The sequence below is a fragment of the Saimiri boliviensis genome, chromosome 2, assembly GCF_048565385.1.
Source record: "Saimiri boliviensis isolate mSaiBol1 chromosome 2, mSaiBol1.pri, whole genome shotgun sequence".
Classification (NCBI taxonomy): Eukaryota; Metazoa; Chordata; class Mammalia; order Primates; family Cebidae; genus Saimiri; species Saimiri boliviensis.
Genome location: NC_133450.1, coordinates 44,090,774 through 44,112,642, shown reverse-complemented (window position 1 = coordinate 44,112,642; position 21,869 = coordinate 44,090,774). Strand labels below are relative to the sequence as shown.

General features: G+C 38.8%; 1 protein-coding gene across 1 annotated transcript in view; it reads right to left on the bottom strand.

Annotated features, from left to right (window-relative positions):
* The window catches only part of CCDC175 (coiled-coil domain containing 175), an 83,898-nt gene that overhangs the window by 130 nt on the left and 61,899 nt on the right, over positions 1 to 21,869 (bottom strand). Inside the window, exons 14-19 of the mRNA XM_003924389.3 lie at positions 20,556 to 20,697; positions 15,472 to 15,551; positions 13,108 to 13,260; positions 9,494 to 9,596; positions 5,839 to 5,882; positions 4,720 to 4,882 (exon numbers count right to left, since the gene is read on the bottom strand). Of these exons, the coding sequence (XP_003924438.2) occupies positions 4,720 to 4,882; positions 5,839 to 5,882; positions 9,494 to 9,596; positions 13,108 to 13,260; positions 15,472 to 15,551; positions 20,556 to 20,697 (685 nt within the window). The remainder of the gene's footprint in view (positions 1 to 4,719; positions 4,883 to 5,838; positions 5,883 to 9,493; positions 9,597 to 13,107; positions 13,261 to 15,471; positions 15,552 to 20,555; positions 20,698 to 21,869) is intronic.

The following is a 21,869-nucleotide window of genomic DNA, read 5'->3' as shown; positions in this document are numbered from 1 at the left end:
TATAGCTTTGTGTGGTTATTAGTGTTTATTAAAATTCTGCATTGCCCAAAGTATCCTCAACTGGGTAATTGTATAATCAGGTGGAGTAGGGAGGGTGTCATGTGTCTGATTACTAGGACTATATCTTCTGGTCCACTTGGAGCCGTTTTAACAATCATGTTTTCAGATGTCCTGTTCTGGCAGAAAATTATGTATACAAAAGAAGAAATTAAAACTACAAGGCCCCAAGGGCAAATAATTTCCAGAATACTTAATATAGATCTGCATTTTTAATTTGCTTTGGTAAGAATAAGACTGGAACAATTCATAGTCACCGTAGTTGCTAATGTTACTAAATAATTTGTTAAAACATGGTCATTAAAAACGCTAAAAACAACCCTTGTCTTAGTTCAGTTTTGACTTAGGCCCTTGAAGCGCATCACAATTCTCGTCACTACAGTGTATAGTAATTATTTAACTAACCAGTCCTGAATAGGTAATTTAAAAGTCAAAATACAGGTTGAATATCCCATATCGAAAAAAGCTTGAGACCAGAAGTGTTGCAAAATTCAGGGGTTTTTTTTCTTTTTTTTTTTTTCTTTTTTTTCAGATTTTGGAATATTTACATTATACTTACAGTTCAGTATCCCCAATCCTAAAATTTGAAATCTTAAATTCTCCAGAGTATTTTCTTTGAGTGTCATGTTGGCACTCAAAAAGCTTTGGGTTTTGGAGCATTTTGGATTTGCAGACCAGGGCTACTAAATCTGTGTTTTCTTGATTAATTTGGGTTAGCAGATACATTTAATAACCTTGTTATATATTTGTCTAAAATCCTTGGTTTGCAAGACTACTGCACATTGAAGCCACCTGGAGAGATTTTTAAAAATCATGCCTGGGCCCCACTCCCAGAGATTCATGTTGAATTGGTCTGTGGTGCTGTTTGAGCACAGGGACTTTTCTCTCTCTCTCTCTCTCTCTCTCTCTCTCTTTCTTTCTTTCTTTTTGAGACAGGGTCTTGCTCTGTTGCCAGACTGCAGTGCAGTGGTGCAATCTCGGCTCACGGCAACCTCTGCCTCCTGGGTTCAAGTGATTTCTCATTCCTCAGCTGCTCAAGCAGCTGGGATTACAGGTGCCTGCCATGACACCCAACTAATTTTTAGTGAGGCAGGGTTTCACCATGTTGGTCAGGCTGGTCTTGAACTCCTGACCTCAAGTGATCCACTAAAATTAGCCTCCCAAAGTGCAGGCATGAGCCACTGCACCTGGCCAAGCACAGGGATTTTTTTTTTTTTAAACCCTCCAGGTGATTCTAACATTTGAGAACCACTGATCTTCCAAATTTCAAAGAGACCTTTTGACAAGTACAAGGCAAAAGATTTTCTTCTCACTGAAATTTTTGATTCTGCTTTAATTATAAGGGGTGCTTTTCTAGAATTAATCAAAATGTAGATGATTGTATCAAGCCCTTCATCACAATAACAGAGAGATAGCCTTGACAGTTACATAAATTGATTTTTTAATGTTTCTTTAAAAGTACCTCATCCTAAAAATATCTTCTATAGACCACCTATCAAGATACTTGGTTAATACACAAATTATTTATATAACCTAAGTTATAGTATATGACATAATACTCCAGGACTTTTGTAATTTCTTTCTTTCTTTCTTTTTTTTTTTTTTTTTTTGAGACGGAGTTTCGCCCTTGTTACCCAGGCTGGAGTGCAATGGCGCGATCTCGGCTCACCGCAACCTTTGCCTCCTGGGTTCAGGCAATTCTCCTGCCTCAGCCTCCTGAGTAGCTGGGATTACAGGCACGCGCCACCATGCTCAGCTAATTTTTTGCACCATTAGTAGAGACGGGGTTTCACCATGTTGACCAGGATGGTCTCGATCTCTTGACCTCGTGATCCACCCACCTCGGCCTCCCAAAGTGCTGGGATTACAGGCTTGAGCCACCGCGCCCGGCCAGGACTTTTGTAATTTCAACACAAAATTCTTTTTAATACTTTAAAAATAAGTTACTGTTTAGCTTATATATTCACTAAGAATTAACTTACATACCTTTGATTTACAAGAAAGAAAACTAAGGCAAAAAGGAAGTTTTTAGTAATTAGTTTTCAGGTTGAAGTCTGCCCTTTAACGTTCTTATAAGCCCATCCCACACTCTTGCTGGTTGGTTCCCCCAGCAGATCTCCACTCAGCCTTGCTACTTGCAGTTCTTGACCAGCTCAAGTCTGTGCTTCTCCTTTGGGAAGATATTCCTGAGTACTCCAACATGCAATAAGACTTAGAGCTTTACCCTTTGATAGCCACTTTCTAGAAGGAATCCAGTGTATTCTAATCAGCTCTTCAATTGTCTGTTTCTCACAGAGTATGCACTTTAAGGTTGAGGGCCTGGGTCTTACTCAACTTTGTAACATCTGCTCCTGTGTCAGGCTCCAAAGCACCCAGTACTGATGAAGCTAGTGCAGTGATCCTGGAGAGGGCAGGACCTGCAGGCTGCAGTGACTATCATGGCCAGAAGAGGACAGTAGAGGAGTGCTGATCTGATGTAAGGGCTTCTCCAGAAGTCCTGTGGTGGAACCAACTCAACAGGGAACCTTCAAACGCGGGGAGATTACAGGTGGCTCAGAGATGGCCAAGGAATTCAAGGAGACAAACTTTACCATTACCTCCCAGGAGGGTGGTAGGTTTCAGGCATCTGATGAATGCCTAATATGGGTCTAGTGTTTTATAACTACTATTAGCTATCAGTGATATTTCACAACTGCGGAGACTGAGGAGTGGAGGTTAAATAACATGTCAGAAGCAGCACTTTGAAGGTATGGTGGCTCACACCTATAATCCCAGCACTTTGAGAGGCTGAGGTGGGAGGATTGCTTGAGCTGAAGAGCTCAAGACCAGCCTGGGCAACATGGCATAACCTTGTCTCTACAAAAAAAAAAAATACACACACACACACACACACACACACACACACACACACACACACACACAAAGTAGCCAGGCACACTGGCATGTGCCTGTAGTCCCTGCTACTTGGGAGGCTGAGGTGAAAGGACTGCTTGAGCCCGGGAAGCAGAGGTTGCAGTCCAGCCTGGGCAGCAGGGTGAAAGACCCTGTCTCAAAAAAATAAAAGGAAGTAATGATGGCTGCTATGGTCTGAGCGTTTGTGTCTCCTCCAAAATTCCTATGTTGAAACCTAATTTCCCATGTGTATTAGAAGTTGTGGCCTTCGGGAGGTGGTTAGGTCTTGGGGTTTATGCCCTTATCAAAGAGGCCCCAAAGAGCTGCCTTACCCCTTACATCCAGGCTGGAGTGCAGTGGCACAATAATGGCTCACTGCTGCCTCGACCTCCCAGGCTCAAGCAATTCTCTCACCTCAGCCTTCCAAGTAGCTGAGACAGAGGCGCTACCATACCCAGCTAACTTTAAAATTATTTTTGTAGAAACAGGGTCTCATTATGTTGCCCAAGCTGGTCTCAAATACCTGGACTCAAGCAATCCTCCTGCCTCAGCCTCCAAAAGTGCCAGGATTATAAGCATGAGTCACTGCACCCAGATCTTTTTACTTTTATCCCATTTTATTTCTATATCCTACTTTTAAAAGTGCTTATCTAGTGATTATGCTCTTTAAAATTAAGTCTTAATAACCATGAATAGATCTGTACACTTGCCAGATGATAGCATTTTTGTTTTATCATTTCATCTCTCTTCTAGACTCTGTTCTCTTTCCTTCTCCCCAGCTCCATCTACCCCCACCATCCTATCTTCCCAGATGATTCTACCATTGGGACCTCTGGGCAGTCACCTGTGCAAGGACTCACCTTCATTTCTCACCACAGCCCTAATCTGGACAGAGTTTTGTGGTTGTGTCTAACATGACAATATTGAGGGAATTGAGGATGAAGCTGATATGTCTCTGGAGAGACTGGACTGCTTGCTCATGAGGCAAGCATGTTAGACATGAGGTGTAAACATCTCAGAAGCCCCCAAAGCCATCACTAGATTTTTCCAAGAAGGTAACAGTTGCTGTTTTTAATGCTAAACTCAGCTCAGGAAGAAAAGGTAAAATTATATTCAACTTCTGTTTAAGAAGACCAAAAAATGTATAAACAAGTTTAAAAAGACCTCTCTGAAAAATGTTTAAGATAAACATTTTATTAAAATTATAAAGAAGATTCAGTTGTCTAGAAAATTCTCTTAGGGTGGGCTCAGTGGCTCATGCCTGTAATCCCAGCACTGTGGGAGGCTGAGGTGAGCGGATCATGAGGTCAGGAGATCGAGACCATCCTGGCTAACATGGTAAAAACTACAAAGATTAGCTGGGCGTGGTGGCGAGTGCCTGTAATCCCAGCTACTTGGGAGGCTGAGGCAGGAGGATCACTTGAATCAGAGGTTGACAGATGAAAGTATCTGTCAAGAGGTTACAGTGAGCTGAGATTGCGCCACTGCACTCCAGCCTGGCCACAGAGCGAGACGCTGTCTTAAAAAAAAAAAAAAGAAAGAAAAAGAAAAAGAAAAAAGAAAATTCTCTTAGGTGAAAGGCAGAATTGGCTAACACTGCAACAGTATATTCAACCCACAAGTAAGTATCAATGTTCAACTGAATGTTTGTGGCATAACTGGGGATAACTAAGTTACTTAGGTGACACTTTTTTCTTCTTTTGATATTACCAGCTACATAGTAAAATAGTAGGAAGTCCCATGTTACCAAAGTTCTAAGCTGTTGCTTACTAAGAAGGTTCATTGGTGATTCCTCCTTCCCAAGAGAACGCAGCTCTTCAAGACTTTCTTGTAGCCATGTACTGATATGCTCCATGTTTTCATCTCTTTCACACAGTTTGTCTGTTAGATTTTTTATGTCTTGCAAGGTCTCTTCACCATTGTCCACTAAGATCTAAAGAAACAGCATTTTAGGGTATGTCAACATAAACTGTAACAACATAAATAAGTACACATTCTGTCTAAGTGGATAGTGCCCAGAATGAAAATATTATATATGCAAAATTGGTATCCATCATAAAAAATAAGTGCATGTATACACAGCCAATTCACAAAGTTCTGTAAATGATCTTGGGAAAATGGATTATCAAATGAGAAGAATAATGGAATGCTCACTGAACTCAAATTTTTAAGTGGATAATGGTAGCCATGGTGATGGCAGCATAAAAAGCTGTTTTCCCCCTCAGAGAAGCACAGAGCTGCAGAGGAGATTCACCCGAACAGAAGGAACTTTGGAATCAGGCAGCATGTGGGTTGTAAATTCCTATACGTTTATAAACTATTTGGTCTTAGGCAAGTTATGTAAACTCTCTGAGCTTCAGCAGCTCCATGTGAAAAAGGCATTTTAACACTTTCCTAATCCAGTGTTTTAACACTTAAATGAGGATTATATGTAAACTTTAAATACTGAGAAAGTGGCAGAGCCAGGATTTTAATCCCAGCCTATCTGACACTGAAGTGAAGAGGGTGCAGATGTTGCACTGGTAAAAATGAAGAGGTAAGGAGTCTAGAACTGACAGCTTTGTCCTAAACAAAATGTGTTCATTTAGGTCATGCAAATAAAGTCTTTCCCACCTTAACTGAATGGTAGGAAGACAGTTTCCCAAAAAAATTAAGATTTCATAGTGACATTTGGTTAAAAAATTTTAAAAAGGACACATTTTAGGATGTGGTGGTCATAGTAGCATCTAGGACTGCAGGGCAGTGACAGAGCTAGTGTAACTTTCCACCTTGATGTGTGTGCATGCAGGTGCACACAGACACAAAAGCACACACACTTATTAGGTAGGTAAACATTTTTAGAAATATGGTTATTTATATGGAGGCAACACACACACACACAAAACTCACCTTAACTGTGGCCTGAAATTCAGCCCACAAATTCTCATATTGTGCTAAAATAAAGATTTAAAAAATACAACGGTTACTGATACAATTTGAACATTTTAATAAAAGTCGTGTTTTTTCAAAAATTATTTTTAACTAAAAATGTCTACTTCCAAAATGACAGAATAACTGGATTGGACTTGCCCTCCCACTACAAACAAGTAGAGGAAAGAAGCAAAACATATGAAAGAAATGTTTTCGGCAGCCCAGGACCTTGACACCTGGAAGAGAAACAAAGGAGGTGAGTCCTGCAATCACCCAGCTTTCCACTGGGGGGCACTTTCCAGACCACAGCACAAGCACAGCAGGGTGGTCTTAACACAGACACAAAAAGATTAACAAATTGAATCTAGCAATAGACAAGAACAGTAACAGCTTTTGGACAAGTGGGCTTTATGCTAAGAATGAGAGAATTCAAATTCAATCAGTGCAACTTACCACATGAACAGCATAAAGGAATAATACAAGTTGAGCATCTCAGTGGATGCCTGAGCAGCTGAGGCTGGTCACCCAGGTACTCTGTGCCTACAGGACTGACCATTCCCCCTGCCCATAAGTACCTTGAACACCCAATCCTGGGTGAGCCTCCCTGGCTAGCAACACTGCATGTGGGGCCACACAATGTTGCTGGGGAAATTAAGGGCATCTTTGAGAAGGTTGTACCAGGTTTCCTCCAGACTTTGCCCTCTGTGCCTTTTTCCTTTGCTGATTTTACTCTGTATCTTTCTATACTAACGGTAACCATAAGTATAACAATTTTCAATTCCTGTGAATCATTTTAGCTAATCATTAAGCCTAAGAGTAGTCCTGGGACATCTTTACTACACTAAAGCTGCACAAATTTTTTGAGATAAAGACCTAAATAAATGGAGATATATATACTATATTCTTGGATTACATAACACAATTTTACTAACATGTCAATTCTTCTAACCATTGACTTATAGATTCAACACAAACACAGTTAAAATTCCAGCAGGTGTGTGTGTGTGTGTGTGTGTGTGTGTGTGTGTGTGTGTAGATTAAGTGATTCTAAAATGTATATGGAAATCAAAGAATTTAGAATAGTGAAAATAATTTTAAAAGAGAAGCATACAGGTGAAGAATTCTATTACCTGATGGTCCAGACTGCATATGAAGCTATAACAATTAAGACAGTGTGGTATTGGTATAAAGTTTGGCATTTAGATTAAAGGAACAAACCCATAAAATTGATTTTTGAAAAGCTGCTAGAGTAATACAATGGCAAAAGCATGGTCTTTTCAAAAATAGTACTGGAACAACTGAATGTACGTAAGACAAAACAACAAAGTTCAAGCCTTGCCTCACATCATATGAAAAAGTTCACTTAAAATGAATTAGAGATCTAGACATAAACACTAAAACTTTTATATATGTGTGTGTGTGTGTGTGTGTGTGTGTGTGTGTGTGTGTGTGTGTGTATGAAAATCTTCAAGAGCTTGGTGTAGGCAAAAATGTTTTAGGCAGGAAACAAGAAGTCTTAATCTTAAAAGACAAAATAGATAGATGGGTTTTATTCAAATGAAAACTGTTTACTCTTTCTGAGACACCATGAATAAAATGAAAAGTCAAGCTTCAGACTGAAAAAGGATTCATTTCCAGAAAACATAAGGATTTTAACTCGATAATAAGAAAACAAACAACACAAAGCAATGAGATAAAGATGTGGACAGACATGTGACAGATTGTATTTTCCACAGATAGCCCCACAATATATTCCATTCTTTTTTTTCCCCCGACATGATGCTGACACTCCTTTCACTGAGCAGTGGTGGCTATGACCCCTCCCCTTGCACCTGAGTGACTGCCTCAACCATTAGCATGTTGTGGAAGTAACACTCCGACTTCTGAGGCTAGGTCATAAGACACCATGAACTTCTACTTTATTCTCTTGGGATGCTTTTGGAACCAGGCCAAACAGCTACATGGAGAGGCCATGAGGAGGTGTTCTGGCCAATGGTCTCCCTCGAGATCCAGTTGAGAGCCAGCATCAACTTCAGACACAGGAATGAGTGAGTCTTCAGATGATTTCAGTTCCCAACTGCTGAATTACCCTCAGTCTTCAAGTTGCCCTGGCTGATGCCATGTGGAGCAGACATTAAGTTGTTTTCAACGAGCTCTGATCACATGGCCAATTAGTAAGCAAAGTAAATAATTTGTCTTCAGCTACTATGTTTGCAGTATTTGTCACAAAAGATAATATTCACATGGTCAAGAAACACATGAAAAAGGATACTCAACAACATTAGTCATTAGAGAAGTACAAGTTACAATCACAATGAAATGCCATTACATACCTATTAAAACAACCAGAATATTAACAATTTAAAGCGTTTTGACAATTTTAAGTGCTGATGAGAATGTAGAGCAATGAGAACTCTTCTCCACTGTTAGTGGAATGAGACACTTAACAATCACTTTGGCAAACTTATCTGGTGGTTTCTTATAAAGCTAATCATATACTAACCATATATATTTCTTATAAAGTTAATCATACACTAACTGCTATATAACTCAGCAATTCCATTATAGGTATTTACCCAAGAGAAATGAAAACATGGCCATAAAACATTTGTAAACAAACGTTCACAGCAGCTTCATTCATAATAATCCCAAACCGAAAATAATCTAAATGTCTTTTGACTGGTGAATGAATAAACAAAATATGGTATCTATATAATAGGATTCTATGGTACAGCTATAAAAAGGAGCGAACTAATGATACATGCAACAACTTGGATGAATCTTAAAACAATCTGCTGAGTGAAAGAAGTCAGGTGTAAAGTGTGCATATGCTATCATTTCATTTATATCTAATTATTAATGACAGAAAGCAGATCAATGGTTTCCAGGAACTGGAGATGGGTTAGGTGATCAATGGCAAAAGAATACAGAGAAAATTTTGTAGTGATGAAAATGTTCTATATCTTGCTTGTGGTGGTAGTGGTTACAGTGGCATGCACATTTGTCAAAATTCACTAATCTAAAAATGGATGCATTTTTTGTAGGCAAATCAGTAAAATGGATTTAAATGAAGTATACATTTTATGTGTAAAGAGCACTGTAATGGTTAATATTGTCAACTTGATTGGATTGAAGCATGCAAAGTACTGTTCCTGGGTATGTCTATGAGGGTGTTGCCAGAGGAGATTCACATTTGAGTCAGTGGATTGGAGAGGCAGACCCACCCTCGATCTGGGTAGGAACTATTTAATCAGCTGCCAGCACAGCTAGACTGGCTGAGTCTTCCAGCCTTCTTTCTCCCATACTGGATGCTTCCTGCCCTCAAACATCAGACTTCAAGTTCTTCAGATTTTGGACTCTTGGACTTACATCAGTGGTTTGTCAGGGGCTCTTGGGCCTTTGGCCGCAGACTGAAGGCTGCACTGTCAGCTTCCCTACTTGTGAGGCTTTGGGACTTGGACTGATCCTCCAACGGCTTCCTTGTTTCTCAACCTGCAGATCACTTATCATGGGACTTTACCTTGTGATCATGTGAGTCAATTCTCCTTAAACTCCCTTTCACATATACATATATTGTACTAGTTCTGTCCCTCTAAAGAACCCTGACTAATACAAGCACCCACACATTACTTACCCTCCTGAGCTATCAGTTGCTGAGACAAGTCACCTGAGGTGTGCATGAGGGCTTCTTGTCCTTCTCTGTATTTCTCTATGTTATTCTTCAGGTATAAAATGTACTGAAAATTAAAAGCATGTGATTGCTTTTAGCAGTTTAGTTACTATAAATAAATTATCATGTAGTCATTCAGCAAACATGTATAAATTCCTCCTCTGTGCCACCCACTGTTCTAGGTAAAGGGGTAACAGTGGTGAATAAAACATACCTTGGTCAGGCTTCCATCCTGGGGAAGGAGATAAACAATTATCCTTCCTATTAAGCATTTCACTTCCGCATTTAAATAAACATGGCATTCTGAGTATAATTTTCCACAAAAGGAAATTAGAGGGTGTTCTATCCTAATGCATCATGTCCACTACAAAAATATTCCTGATGCAAAATGTGTGTGCGGTAGACATCACAAAGCAGTAATGCTGCCAGACTGGAGTTCAGCGTAAGGCCTCAGAGAGATTATTGAGTCAGGAGACTGCATGAATTACTCACGCAAGTCAGATGTTCACTGGGTTGGTGACAGTGGTGGCAGTAGTGACAGGTAACTTTGAGTATTAAAGTCATGGCTTTCTGTTCTGACTGCCCAGTGCTCAGAAACGCTAAAGTCCCAGGAACTCTGAAAGTATGGGCTTTCAGAGTTCGCAGAAATTGTGTTCAGTGCTAATAGATGAGGTAGACATGGGACTGTTACATAGACTGTTTTAAGCATATAGGGTTGACTCATGTATCTTTACTCTTGTATCGGTCTTTTCATAGCTTGTTTTCTGGTATTATAATAAACAAAATTAAAAGTCACCTTGAGCTAAGTCCAAGGCCTCATTCTTGCCCTTCTTTGAACATAGGGCTGCAGACTTGCCTAGTTCAGCTGGACTCTTGTGCTTCTCCCAAACTCTCTATCTTCTTTTAGTCTCCCTCTTCATCTCCTCTTCCACAGCTCACTCCTTCAAAGTTGTTTTTGTCCAGGGTTCTGTTCACAGCCCCTGATCTACTCACTCAACACACTGTCCCTGAAGAGACTTATCCATCTCCCAAGTGTAAATCCTGCCTGTACGCTAATGATAACCAGTGAGAGTTCTCCTTTGAGCTCCTCACCTGGTGTGGCAGGTGCCCTTGCTCTGGGGCACTGAATGTATCTTGTTCAGATTGCCGTACTTAACATACTGAATTGTAATGATCTGTTTATCTGTGCATCTCTTCAGCTAGACCATGAGCTTCCAAAGGGCTGGGGCAGTATCTTACATACCTCTGCATTCACCGTGTCTTACTCAGTGCTTGGGACTCAGTGCATGTTTAGAGTAAAGGGATGCAATCAGCAAAACTGAGTGGTGAGTAAGAAAACAGCGCAGGGTCATTTGGTGACTAGCAAATTGACACTGAATTAAAAAAAAAAAAACAAAACAGGACTTTTGGAATCAGTCTTTCATGTACACATCCATCTGCTCACCCAATGCCAAAATAGCAATACATATTCTTTTTTTTTTTTTTTTTTTTTTTGAGACGGAGTTTCGCTCTTGTTACCCAGGCTGGAGTGCAATGGTGCGATCTCGGCTCACCGCAACCTCCGCCTCCTGGGCTCAGGCAATTCTCCTGCCTCAGCCTCCTGAGTAGCTGGGATTACAGGCACGTGCCACCATGCCCAGCTAATTTTTTTGTATTTTTAGTAGAGACGGGGTTTCACCATGTTGACCAGGATGGTCTCGATCTCTCGACCTTGTGATCCACCCGCCTCGGCCTCCCAAAGTGCTGGGATTACAGGCTTGAGCCACCGCATATTCTAAATCTTTTAAGAAATAATCTATATCCTGATAGGAAAGCAGTCTAGTGGAACAAACCAGTTTGTTTCAAGGTCTTGAAGAATGAAGATGCAATGTGTGTGTGGGGTTATCAACGATGGTATGTATCCAGGCTCTTTGGAGCACAATTACCTTTTCAAAGTGCATTAGTATCTATTATGTTATTTTAGTTTATAAAAAAACACATGAGAGTGGTGAGATAACTATTGCCATTTAACAGATGAAAAAAATTATCCAGCGAGGTGATGGGATTTTCTTCATGCCATTGGACTAGTCATTGATTTTTTTCTGGCTATTAAAACTTCAAAAAAAAAAAACCTCTCAATTTACATATCTATAAATGGGACATACTGTATTATCCAGTTTTTAAGGTTATGGTGAGACTTAAATGTCAAATGAGACTGAATCCCTCTAACATTACAGGCATTGTGCAAAACACTTGGAGTACATTGACAACAGATCTGGACCATGAGGTCATTATGGATGGCTGCAAAAAAGGATTTTAAAAATTATAATTCTTTTGCATTTTCAGTTTATAAAGAAGTCACATTAAATCTGTGAGTGGCAGTTATTCCCATTTTAAGAGGAAAAAATGAAGCTTACAAGTTCAGTGATCTGCCCAAAGTCACACAGAGTTACTAGTGAATAACAGACTCTAATCCAGGTCTTTCAAACTAGATAATATTATGTAAAGTTTTGTTGTTACTGCTTTTGTCATAGTATATAAAATACAGGACTCCATGCACTTTAACAATATGCTTTGAATGCAATAGTTCTCGGCATTAAAAATCAGTTCTCATAAATATCTAATGATTAAATATAGCATTTTAAAATGTTAAAACAAATAACTTTTAAGTATAAATAAGACTTTCATTTTAGGAGTTGGATGAACAAATTCCTCTGCTATAAAAAGAGCTACAATCAGTATGAACTAGACAACCTACTTTAAAAAAATGGGCAGAAGACCTGAACAGTCACTTCACAAAAAGAGGATGTCCAACTGGCCAAGAACAGGATAGGTGCTTCAACAGTGATCAGGAAAACACAAATTAGTGGGGCGCCACTACACACCATCAGAGTGTTTAAATTGAAAAAGGCAGTTTTGTGAGAGTGTGTGTTCTCATGCATTGCTGGTGGGAGTGGCAATTGGTGTAACTTCTTTGGGAAACAGGTAGTATGTACTAAAGTGGGAGTTATGCATCTCTATGGCTCTGCAATTCCACTTGAGAGGTATACTCAACAGAAATATGTATGTTCACCAAAAAACGTGAACTAGAATGTTCACAGCAATACTATTTGTAATAGTCAAAAATTAGAAACTCTCAACACCCATCAACAATACAGTATATAAATACATTGTAATAGTAGTCATACAATGGAATACTACACAGAACTAAGAGTAACAAACTATACTCAACAATAAGGTTGAACCTCATAAACATAATGTTGAGCAAAATAATCTACACTGTATTGTTCTATACCTATAATATTCCAAACCAGGGAAAACTAGTCTATGATGTTAGCATGTTGGTACCCTTAGTGGGGCTAGTTAGTGACTAGAGGGAGCATAGAGGATATCTGGATACTGATAATGCTTTGTTTCTTTATCTGGGTGCTGGTTACACAAGTGTGTTCATGGAGCTGTACACTTGCAATCTGGGCACTTTTCTGGTACTTTATGCTCCATTAAAAATTTTTCAAGAGCTATTATTTTCTCTTGTAACTATTACAGGTCTAGTCAATTAATCGAAGCCACCATGCAAAGTGTGGTGCTCTTAAACTTACTTCTTTTAATTTTTTATTTTCCAGGAATAGGAGGTCTGCTTTTTCATCATTTATATAGATTCTACTTTCTAAGTTCTTTAGAGTTTCAAAATGATTTTTGATTTTTTTGCTTTCTTGATCTCGTAATTGTTTTAATTCTTCTTTTAGGTCCTCCTGTTCAAACAGAAAACTCCAAATTATTTCTGAGTTCAAAGTGCAAGGCACTAGGGTATTATATTGCCTAGATCACATTGAAGCTGGATTCTAAATTAATTCCTGAAGCATCGAGCAGAGAACAGATATTTTTCCTTAGAAAAACCTATCAACTCTGCATTTATTCATGGACTCTAGGAAGGGGGTCTGTGGACTTCAAGTTAAGAAATCCAGACATTGAGACAGTTTCACAAAATAAAACATACAGCCAGCCCTCTGTATCTGTGGGTTCTGCATTGATGGATTTATAAACATGGATGGAAAATATTCACAAAAGAAAAATAATGACAATAAACAATACAAATAAAAACAATACAGTATGACTACTTACATAGCATTTACATTTTATTAGGTATTATCGGTAATCTAGAAATAATTTAAAGTATTTTGGATAATTTGGGTAGGTTATATGCAAATACTGCACCATGCTATACAAGGGGCTTCAGCATCTGTCGATTTTGATAGATATGCTAGTCTTGCAACAAATCCCCCATAGACATAAGGGATGACTGTACTTTGATAGATGAACAACTGTCTGGCAAAATAGAGAAAGGGAAATTTATTGAGGTGTTTTTGTTTTTGTTTTGAGATGGAGTTTTACTCTTTGTTCTCCAGGCTGGAGTGCAATGGTGTAATAGCTCACTGCATTCTCCACCTCCTGGGTTCAAGCGATTCTCCTGTTGCAACCTCTTGAGTAGCTGGGATTACAGGTGCCCACAACCACACCTGGCTAATTTTTGTATTTTTAGTAGAGATGGGGTTTCACCATGTTAGCCAGGCTGCTCTCAAACTCCTGACCTTAGGTGATCCGCCTGCCTCGCCTCCTAAAGTGCTGGGATTACAGGCAGGAGCCATTGCGCCCAGCCTATTAAGGCTTTTAAAGAACTTAAAGATTCTTAAAGAAAGAAGATTACTTTATGAAATTTTCAGAATTCTCTCATGTTTTCTCTACTAAATTCTCTGTTCGGTTCTCTGTTGTTAGACTATTATATATTGCATTATATTTATTCATTGTATAATCATCACCAGCAGCATCTTTTGTTTTGTTTTGTTTTGTTTGAGACAGAGTCTCGCTCTGTTGCCCAGGCTAGAGTACAGTGGCATGATCTCGGCTCACTGCAACCTCTGCCTCCCAGAGTTCAAGCAAATATCCTGCCTCAGCCTTCCAAGTAGCTGAGATTACAGGCACACACCACCACACCTGGCTAATCTTTGTATTTTTAGTAGAATTGGTCAGGCGGGGCTGACCAAAGTGCTAGGATTACAGGCGTGAGCCACTGTGCCTGGCCACCAGCAGCATCTTACTAAGAAAATAAAACTGCATATATACTATACTTGTAATTTTCTCTTTCATATTTTCCTCTATATTCCTTCACATTTTATAACATATTAAAAGTTACATTTACATTTTGAGGCTTAGCACGGTGGCTGACACCTGTAATCCCAGCACTGTGCGAGGCCGAGGCAGGCCCATCACTTGAGGTCAGGAGTTTGAGACCAGACTGGCCAACATGGTAAAACTCCGTCTCTACTAAAAAATACAAAAAGTAGCCAGAAATCGCTTGAACTCGGGAAGCCGAGGTTGCATTGAGCCAAGATTGTGCGAGTGCACTCTAGCCTGGGCAACAAAGCGAGATTCCATCTCAAAAAAAAAAAATTACATTTTGATATCAATGCATCTCAAAGAATGTTTCCATTTTTAATTAACCAACTCCACATGTATATGCTTATCACCAACTATTGATTATAAATTTTTAAAAGGCACTAAACACCTCTTTACCTGCCACTAATTAATCCATTCCCCTCACTGCAATCTTTCTTCATGCACCCTTAAAAACCAGAATCAAGTTTCTAACTTAAGAAAACCGAGGTCCACTCAATGACTGCTCCACAATTATATGTTATTGGTTCTAGTCTCTCTCCCTCTTTCCCTATATACATATGCACATAAGTATACATATATACACACATGTTCATAAGTATATGTATATGTGTGCATGTGTATACATATGCATATGTATGTATTGTAACAAAGATTTTTAAACATTGAGATGGAAGATATAAGTTTAACAAATGTGGATTTCATGAAAACTTCAATGCCAGGTAAATATTACCATCTGTATATACCACTATTCTAATTAAAAAAAAAAAATTAATGCATTGATCCTTTACCGTGTTGGTAACGTATCTTGAAAAGTCCCTTGTAAACAGAAAAATGTGATTGTTCAGTAAATCCTCTTCCTGTCTTTGTGCTATTTAAAAAAAAAGAAAGAAAAATAACTACCTCAAAAATTTAGTTAACAAAATATTAATCAAAGAAAGAAGCACCTAGTTTTAAAAGTCAAATTCTCTCACAAGGTTTATAACAAAAACCAGCTGTCAGGCGCTCGCTCCACAATGCTATGTTTACTCCTGTGTGACTCCTCAAAATCAAGCATTTTTAACTCTTGTTAGTTGTTTATTCTTCCACTTAGCTCAATATTCTTTAATAGTATACAAATATGCCTATTTTTTGATTTATCATTTTCAGGCATTTTCCATTTAATTAGTCCCATTTCCACCTCCTCCTACAGCCACAACCTCTACATTTCCTCCCTGACCTTCCTATAAAGTTATAGTTTTTGTTTAAATAAATTCTATTTTGATCATTATGGCAATAAGAATTATTCCCTGATGATCCAAATGGTATAATATGATTATATTTCCTTTTTAGTATAATTTGTCTTTGCCTGGAGTTAAAAATCACCTTATTAAAAAAAATTTGCTCAGTGTTCCATGTACATATAATTAATTCATACTCAAATCTACAATGGAATTGTAAAACGTTCTAAATATTATTTCCCATATAGTCAAACATATGCACAAATCTATCAGTTCCATTTCTTCCCTCTCCCTCAGAACCCTCCTCTGAGATATTCCTTCTTGGATCTTCTCTTTCCTTGTGCTTGCTTTGCAGCTCACCTCTTGGGACTTCCTTTTGCATTTTTCTTAAGTTTTTATTCAACCAGAACCCTTTGCATTATTCTTATGCTGGATTTCTTGTTTCCTGAATTTCTTATACTCTTTTTCTTGATTCATTCCATTTGTTGAAGCAAATTCTACACAGCTTCAGGAGAAAGAGTAACTGGGATAAATGTTTTGAGATCTTGCATAGTATCTCAATATGTCTCTATATACTTGATTTGATAGTTTAGCTGGGTATCTAATGTTAGAAATTATTCTCTCTCAGATTTTGAAGCTATTGTCTTATAACTTCTACTATAATGCTGTTAAGAAGTTCGAAATGATTCTGATTTCTAATATTTTGTGTGAGATCTAATTTTTCTCTCTAGGAGCTTTTAGGATCTTCTCTATTTTTCCTTCTGAAATTCCCCAATGATATGGCTTAGTCTCTTCTTTTAAATATTGTTTTGGGGATTTGCTTGGACATTTAAAAATGGAAACTTGGCCGGGCGCGGTGGCTCAAGCCTGTAATCCCAGCACTTTGGGAGGCCGAGGCGGGTGGATCACAAGGTCGAGAGATCGAGACCATCCTGGTCAACGTGGTGAAACCCCGTCTCTACTAAAAATACAAAAAATTAGCTGGGCATAGTGGCGCATGCCTGTAATCCCAGCTACTCAGGAGGCTGAGGCAGGAGAATTGCCTGAACCCAGGAGGCGGAGGTTACGGTGAGCCGAGATCGTGCCATTGCACTCCAGCCTGGGCAACAAGAGCGAAACTCCGTCTCAAAAAAAAAAAAAAAAAAAAAAAAAAAAGGAAACTTATATTCTCTAGTTATAAGAAATATTTTTGCATTATTTCTTTGATAATTTTATTCTTTCTTTAAAAACATGAATATATGGCTATATCTTGATTTATCTTTGTCAGGCATTTTCTATTTACTTTGTCATATAGTAGAGGACAATTTAGCATGCTTACTCCCATTCCCCCATCCCCCACCCACACCCTCTGCATTTCCTCCCTAACCTTTCTATAAAGTTATAGTTTTTGTTTAAGTAAATTTTAACTGTTTAGATCATTATAATAATGTAAGAATTATTCACTCATTTTTTTTTCTGGTCTCCTTGTTAGGTAGATATTTGACATCTCAGAATAGTTCTTTAATTTTCTTACCTTTCTTTCCTTTTTCTCATCTGTTTTTGTTGTTGTTGATGCTCTATTTTTACAGATTTTAACATTTCTTGTAATTTTCCTATTGAATTTTAACATTATACTTTTAATTTCTGAGAGCTGTTCTTTCAAGCATCACGTTCTTTTTTCATAAATGCGATATATTTCTCTAAGAATATACTCTTTAAAAGCATGCTTATGCTCTTTGCATTTTCTCTGTTTCCACCAAGTTCTCTTATTCTGTCCACTTCAGTTTCTCTTTCACACTGGGTGCTTCAGATCTTTGTCTGATCCCATTTAATAGTCCTGGGTAAGCTTCAATATACAGTGGTCAGGAAGGAACCAGCCATCTGAGGGGACCATTGAATGTTGGTGGTGTTGTGGGGCTTTCCTCTGAACTGTTCAGTTTCCTTAGAGGAAGAATCCAATAGTCTCCTTCCTCAGGTTGGGGTAAGGGATTATGAAGGAGTTCACACCACCATTGGCTGACAACATTCATCAAGCTGAGCTCAAGGGGGGTCTTAGTACAGTACCTGTCTTCCACTCTCAGCCATATCTAATGCCTTGCAGTCTGAAGCCATCTGGTCCAGTTTCTTTGCCAGCATTGAGGAGGAGTCACTCAGCTAGCTGTACAAGGATGGGATTTGACCTGGAGCCCTAATTGCTCTTTATAAAGACTTTCAATCAACCTTTAGCCTTGTGACTCATCTTAGCTGTCACAGTTTCAGGGGATGCCACTGCCTATAACTTTATAGCTTCAGGGAAAAGAACTTTCTGGCTTCATGGTGCCCTTTTTGGCAGGCTCTTGGTATTTATATTTCTCTTTCTGCCGCTATCCAATTACACCTTCCCAAAATTTCTTGATATTTATTATCAGATAATAAATAATAAATCAGCAGACAGCAAATGTCTTATCTCTGCCAGTGTCTTGGTACTTATGAATTTGTATCTTTTTTAAAAACAATCTTTATATACATATTTGGGAGTTTTATGAGGAAACAAAGATATATGCATGTGTTTTACCCATCAGACTTAACTAAAAGCTTTATATGTATCAACCCCATGCATGCCATTCTCTGTAAATGTAGCTGCTGGCAGGTCACCTTCCTGCTCTCATGTTCCCTTTACTTCTTTTCTCCTGTCTTCTCCTCTTTACTTTCTTAAGCATTTTCTTTTTTTATATTAAGAGATTTAGTACTTGCAATATATTGCTTACTTTTATACTCCTAGTGTTTCTTATCTCCTCTACCTAGTATACAAAGGGATAGGAAGAATGGTTGGGGAAGTAGAAAATTGGGAATAGACTGGGCACGGTGGCTCACGCCTGTAATCCCAGCCCTTTGGGAGGTCAAGGTGGGCGGATCACAAGGTCAGGAGTTCAAGACCAGCCTGGCCAATGTGGTGAAACCTCGTCTTTACTAAAAATCTAAAAATTAGCCAGGTGTGGTGATGTGCCTGTTATCCCAGCTACTCAGGAGACTGAGGCAGGAGTATCACTTGAACCCAGGAGGCAGAGGTTGTAGTGAGCCAACATTGTGCCACTGCACTCCAGCCTAGGTGACAGAGAGAGATTCTTTCAAAAAAAGAAAGAAAATTGGGAATAAGAGAAAAATGTATTGTCTGTCTGGGTAAAAGTGGTAGGAAGCCAAGAAAACCTGACAAGAAAGTGGAAAATCAACTGAGGAGTGGGAACCAGACCAATTACCCATGTATTATTATTATAACATTCTTACATTTTTAAAAATCCACCCTCTTTGGCAATAATCACTATTCGCTTTTGAATATTTATTTTACATTTGAACATATTGGGATTCCATATGAATGTCCGATTTTGACACAGGCAATTTTAAATATTCATCTTTGCTAACCAGTAGACAATTTTTGTTCCCATTCTAGTTATTTCTGTAACTTTTGGTCCTGGCCTTCTGATTCCCACATATCTTCTTTCATCATCTAAAATACAAATTCTGGAAGTTGTTCCTGCTTAAAAGTCCTGGGCAGACTCCTTAGATAATGACCCCTCTACTCCCCAAATGCAATACAAGACACAAAACTCAAAGATGATTCTGGGCCAGGCAGAGCACTTTGGAAGGCCAAAGCAGAAGGATCTCCTAAGCCCAGGAGTTTGAAATCAGCCTGGGTGACAGTGAGACCCTATCTGTTTGTTCTTTTTTTTCTTTCTTCCTTTCTTTCCTTCTTTCTTTCTTTCTTTCAAGATTTTGGATATATAAACTTTGGACCCTGGGTACAGGGTTGAATGATCACATTCAATTTTTTGTGGAGAAAATAATTATTCTTATGTTTAACATGCATGATTATACTATGTGATATAATTCAAAATATGCATACATTCATACATACTTCACATTCTCTACTAACCCCCAGAACTGAGACAAGGTTTTACATACCTCCACCTTAGCAGGAAAGTAGTGAAAAAAATCTGAGGAGTACCTACTCAATAAATGGGTACAATCACAGCGGGAAAAGAGATATAATTTGCAAATTCATGGTAAGAAATAGAAAAAAATTTTCACAGGGTAGCAAATAAATAAGTCAGTTCTAGGCCAGGCGCAGTGGCTCAAGCCTGTAATCCTAGCACTTTGGGAGGCCAGGGCGGGTGGATCATGAGGTCAAGAGATCGAGACCATCCTGGTCAACATGGTGAAACCCCGTCTCTACTCAAAATACGAAAAGTTAGCTGGGCATGGTGGCGTGTGCCTGTAATCCCAGCTACTCAGGAGGCTGAGGCAGGAGAATTGCCTGAACCCAGGAGGCGGAGGTTGCGGTGAGCCGAGATCGCGCCATTGCACTCCAGCCTGGGTAACAAAAGTGAAACTCCGTCTCAAAAAAAAAAAGTCAGTTCTACCTTTATGAAGTATGGAGAGAAAGAAAATAATAAACAACTAAGTCTTAAATAGTTCTTCAAAGAGAAAAGGAAAATTTTGACAATAGCAACAGTAATATTGCAGTGTGGAGGAGAAATTAGTAGGTGAAGCAAAAACTAGAGAATAGAGGCCTAAAGATGATGGGAAAAGTTTGGTGAATTTCACCATTGGCTTGCAATTGATGACCTGCCTTATGTTAGAAGATGACAGTGAAATCCTTACCTGAGACTGTGTTTAATTACTAAATGCTTCATATGTACCTGTAACAATATTACTGAGCTCTTCTAACTTTCTTTTTTTCTCTCTATACTCTTCTTCTGCCACCTGAAGATGTGGAAGACATTCAACTACTAATTCCTCTTCTTTTTCTTTGGTCATTTGTATTTCCTTAACAAATATTTCCTTTAAAGAAAATAAAACCAGTTGAGAAATATAATTTTGGATAATTCACACAACAATTTAAAGTAGAATATAAGTTTTTTGAGTTTCATCTGTCTTGGTCTCCTATCCTGAGGTACATAGTGAGATATATGGCATATACTAATCTTTTAATAAATATTTGTTTCCTGACTCACTGACACTCTGACAGTAAGGAGATTAGATTTAATTGGTTCTCTTAAGATCCTTTCTGCTTTATATCTCTTCTGCTATATATCTATGAACACTACCATATATACAGCCCAAAAACATATCTGAGAAAATTTCCTTTGATAATATTTTACCAAAAAGAGGCAGATAAACAGAAAACACGTCTAACACATACTGGATGTGAGAAATGTGGAGAGGATAGAAGTAATTGGATATAACAGTAAAATAAATGGGTAAAAAGTACCCAAAGCAAAAACACGAAGACGCCTGCTTATTCAAACTCAAGTTTTATTTAGTTTCATATGGAATAATAGTTGGACCCTTCTTAGCAAATCAGGATCGATTTTAAATGGTGACTAAGACAGAGACTGCCAGCTGACACTTAATATTTGTTCTCTTCTCCTTCAATATTAGGGCTCCTGAATTTTGGCTGAGTCCATGGCTTCTGGCTACAGTGTGGTTTCTGGGCTTCCCTTGCAGGTGAGTATGACCAAAGAGTTTGTGAACAGAAGTCATGTGTGCCACTTCTGGGCTCTGCTCCTGTAACAGGAACAGCTGAGTGCTCCTTTGGTCCCTTCCTCCCTCCCCTGGCCAGAGGAGAATGAGAATGGAGGCTACTATGTGACACACAGATGTTAGATTCGTGCTGAGGATGGCAGAGCCACCCTGCCAACCTTGGATCCCTTCCCGATGGCCTGGACTGGGAAAGAGAAACAAACAACTCTCTTGCTGTAATGACCACTTTAGAGCATCTTCTCCACTAGATGTTCAGACTCACAAAATTTGATTAGGCTGCACTTGACCCAGTTTACTCTTAAAATACTTTTAGTTTTAGTTTTCATATTTTTGTCCAAGTCGTATGCATACATAATTGGAAGGAAATGCTAAATTTTAGCAGGCCAGTGCCAGGCATGCTTCCCCATTGGGAGGTGTCTGGACAACACGGCAGACCAGTGGCTAGTTTCCTTCAAACCCACCAAAGCAAT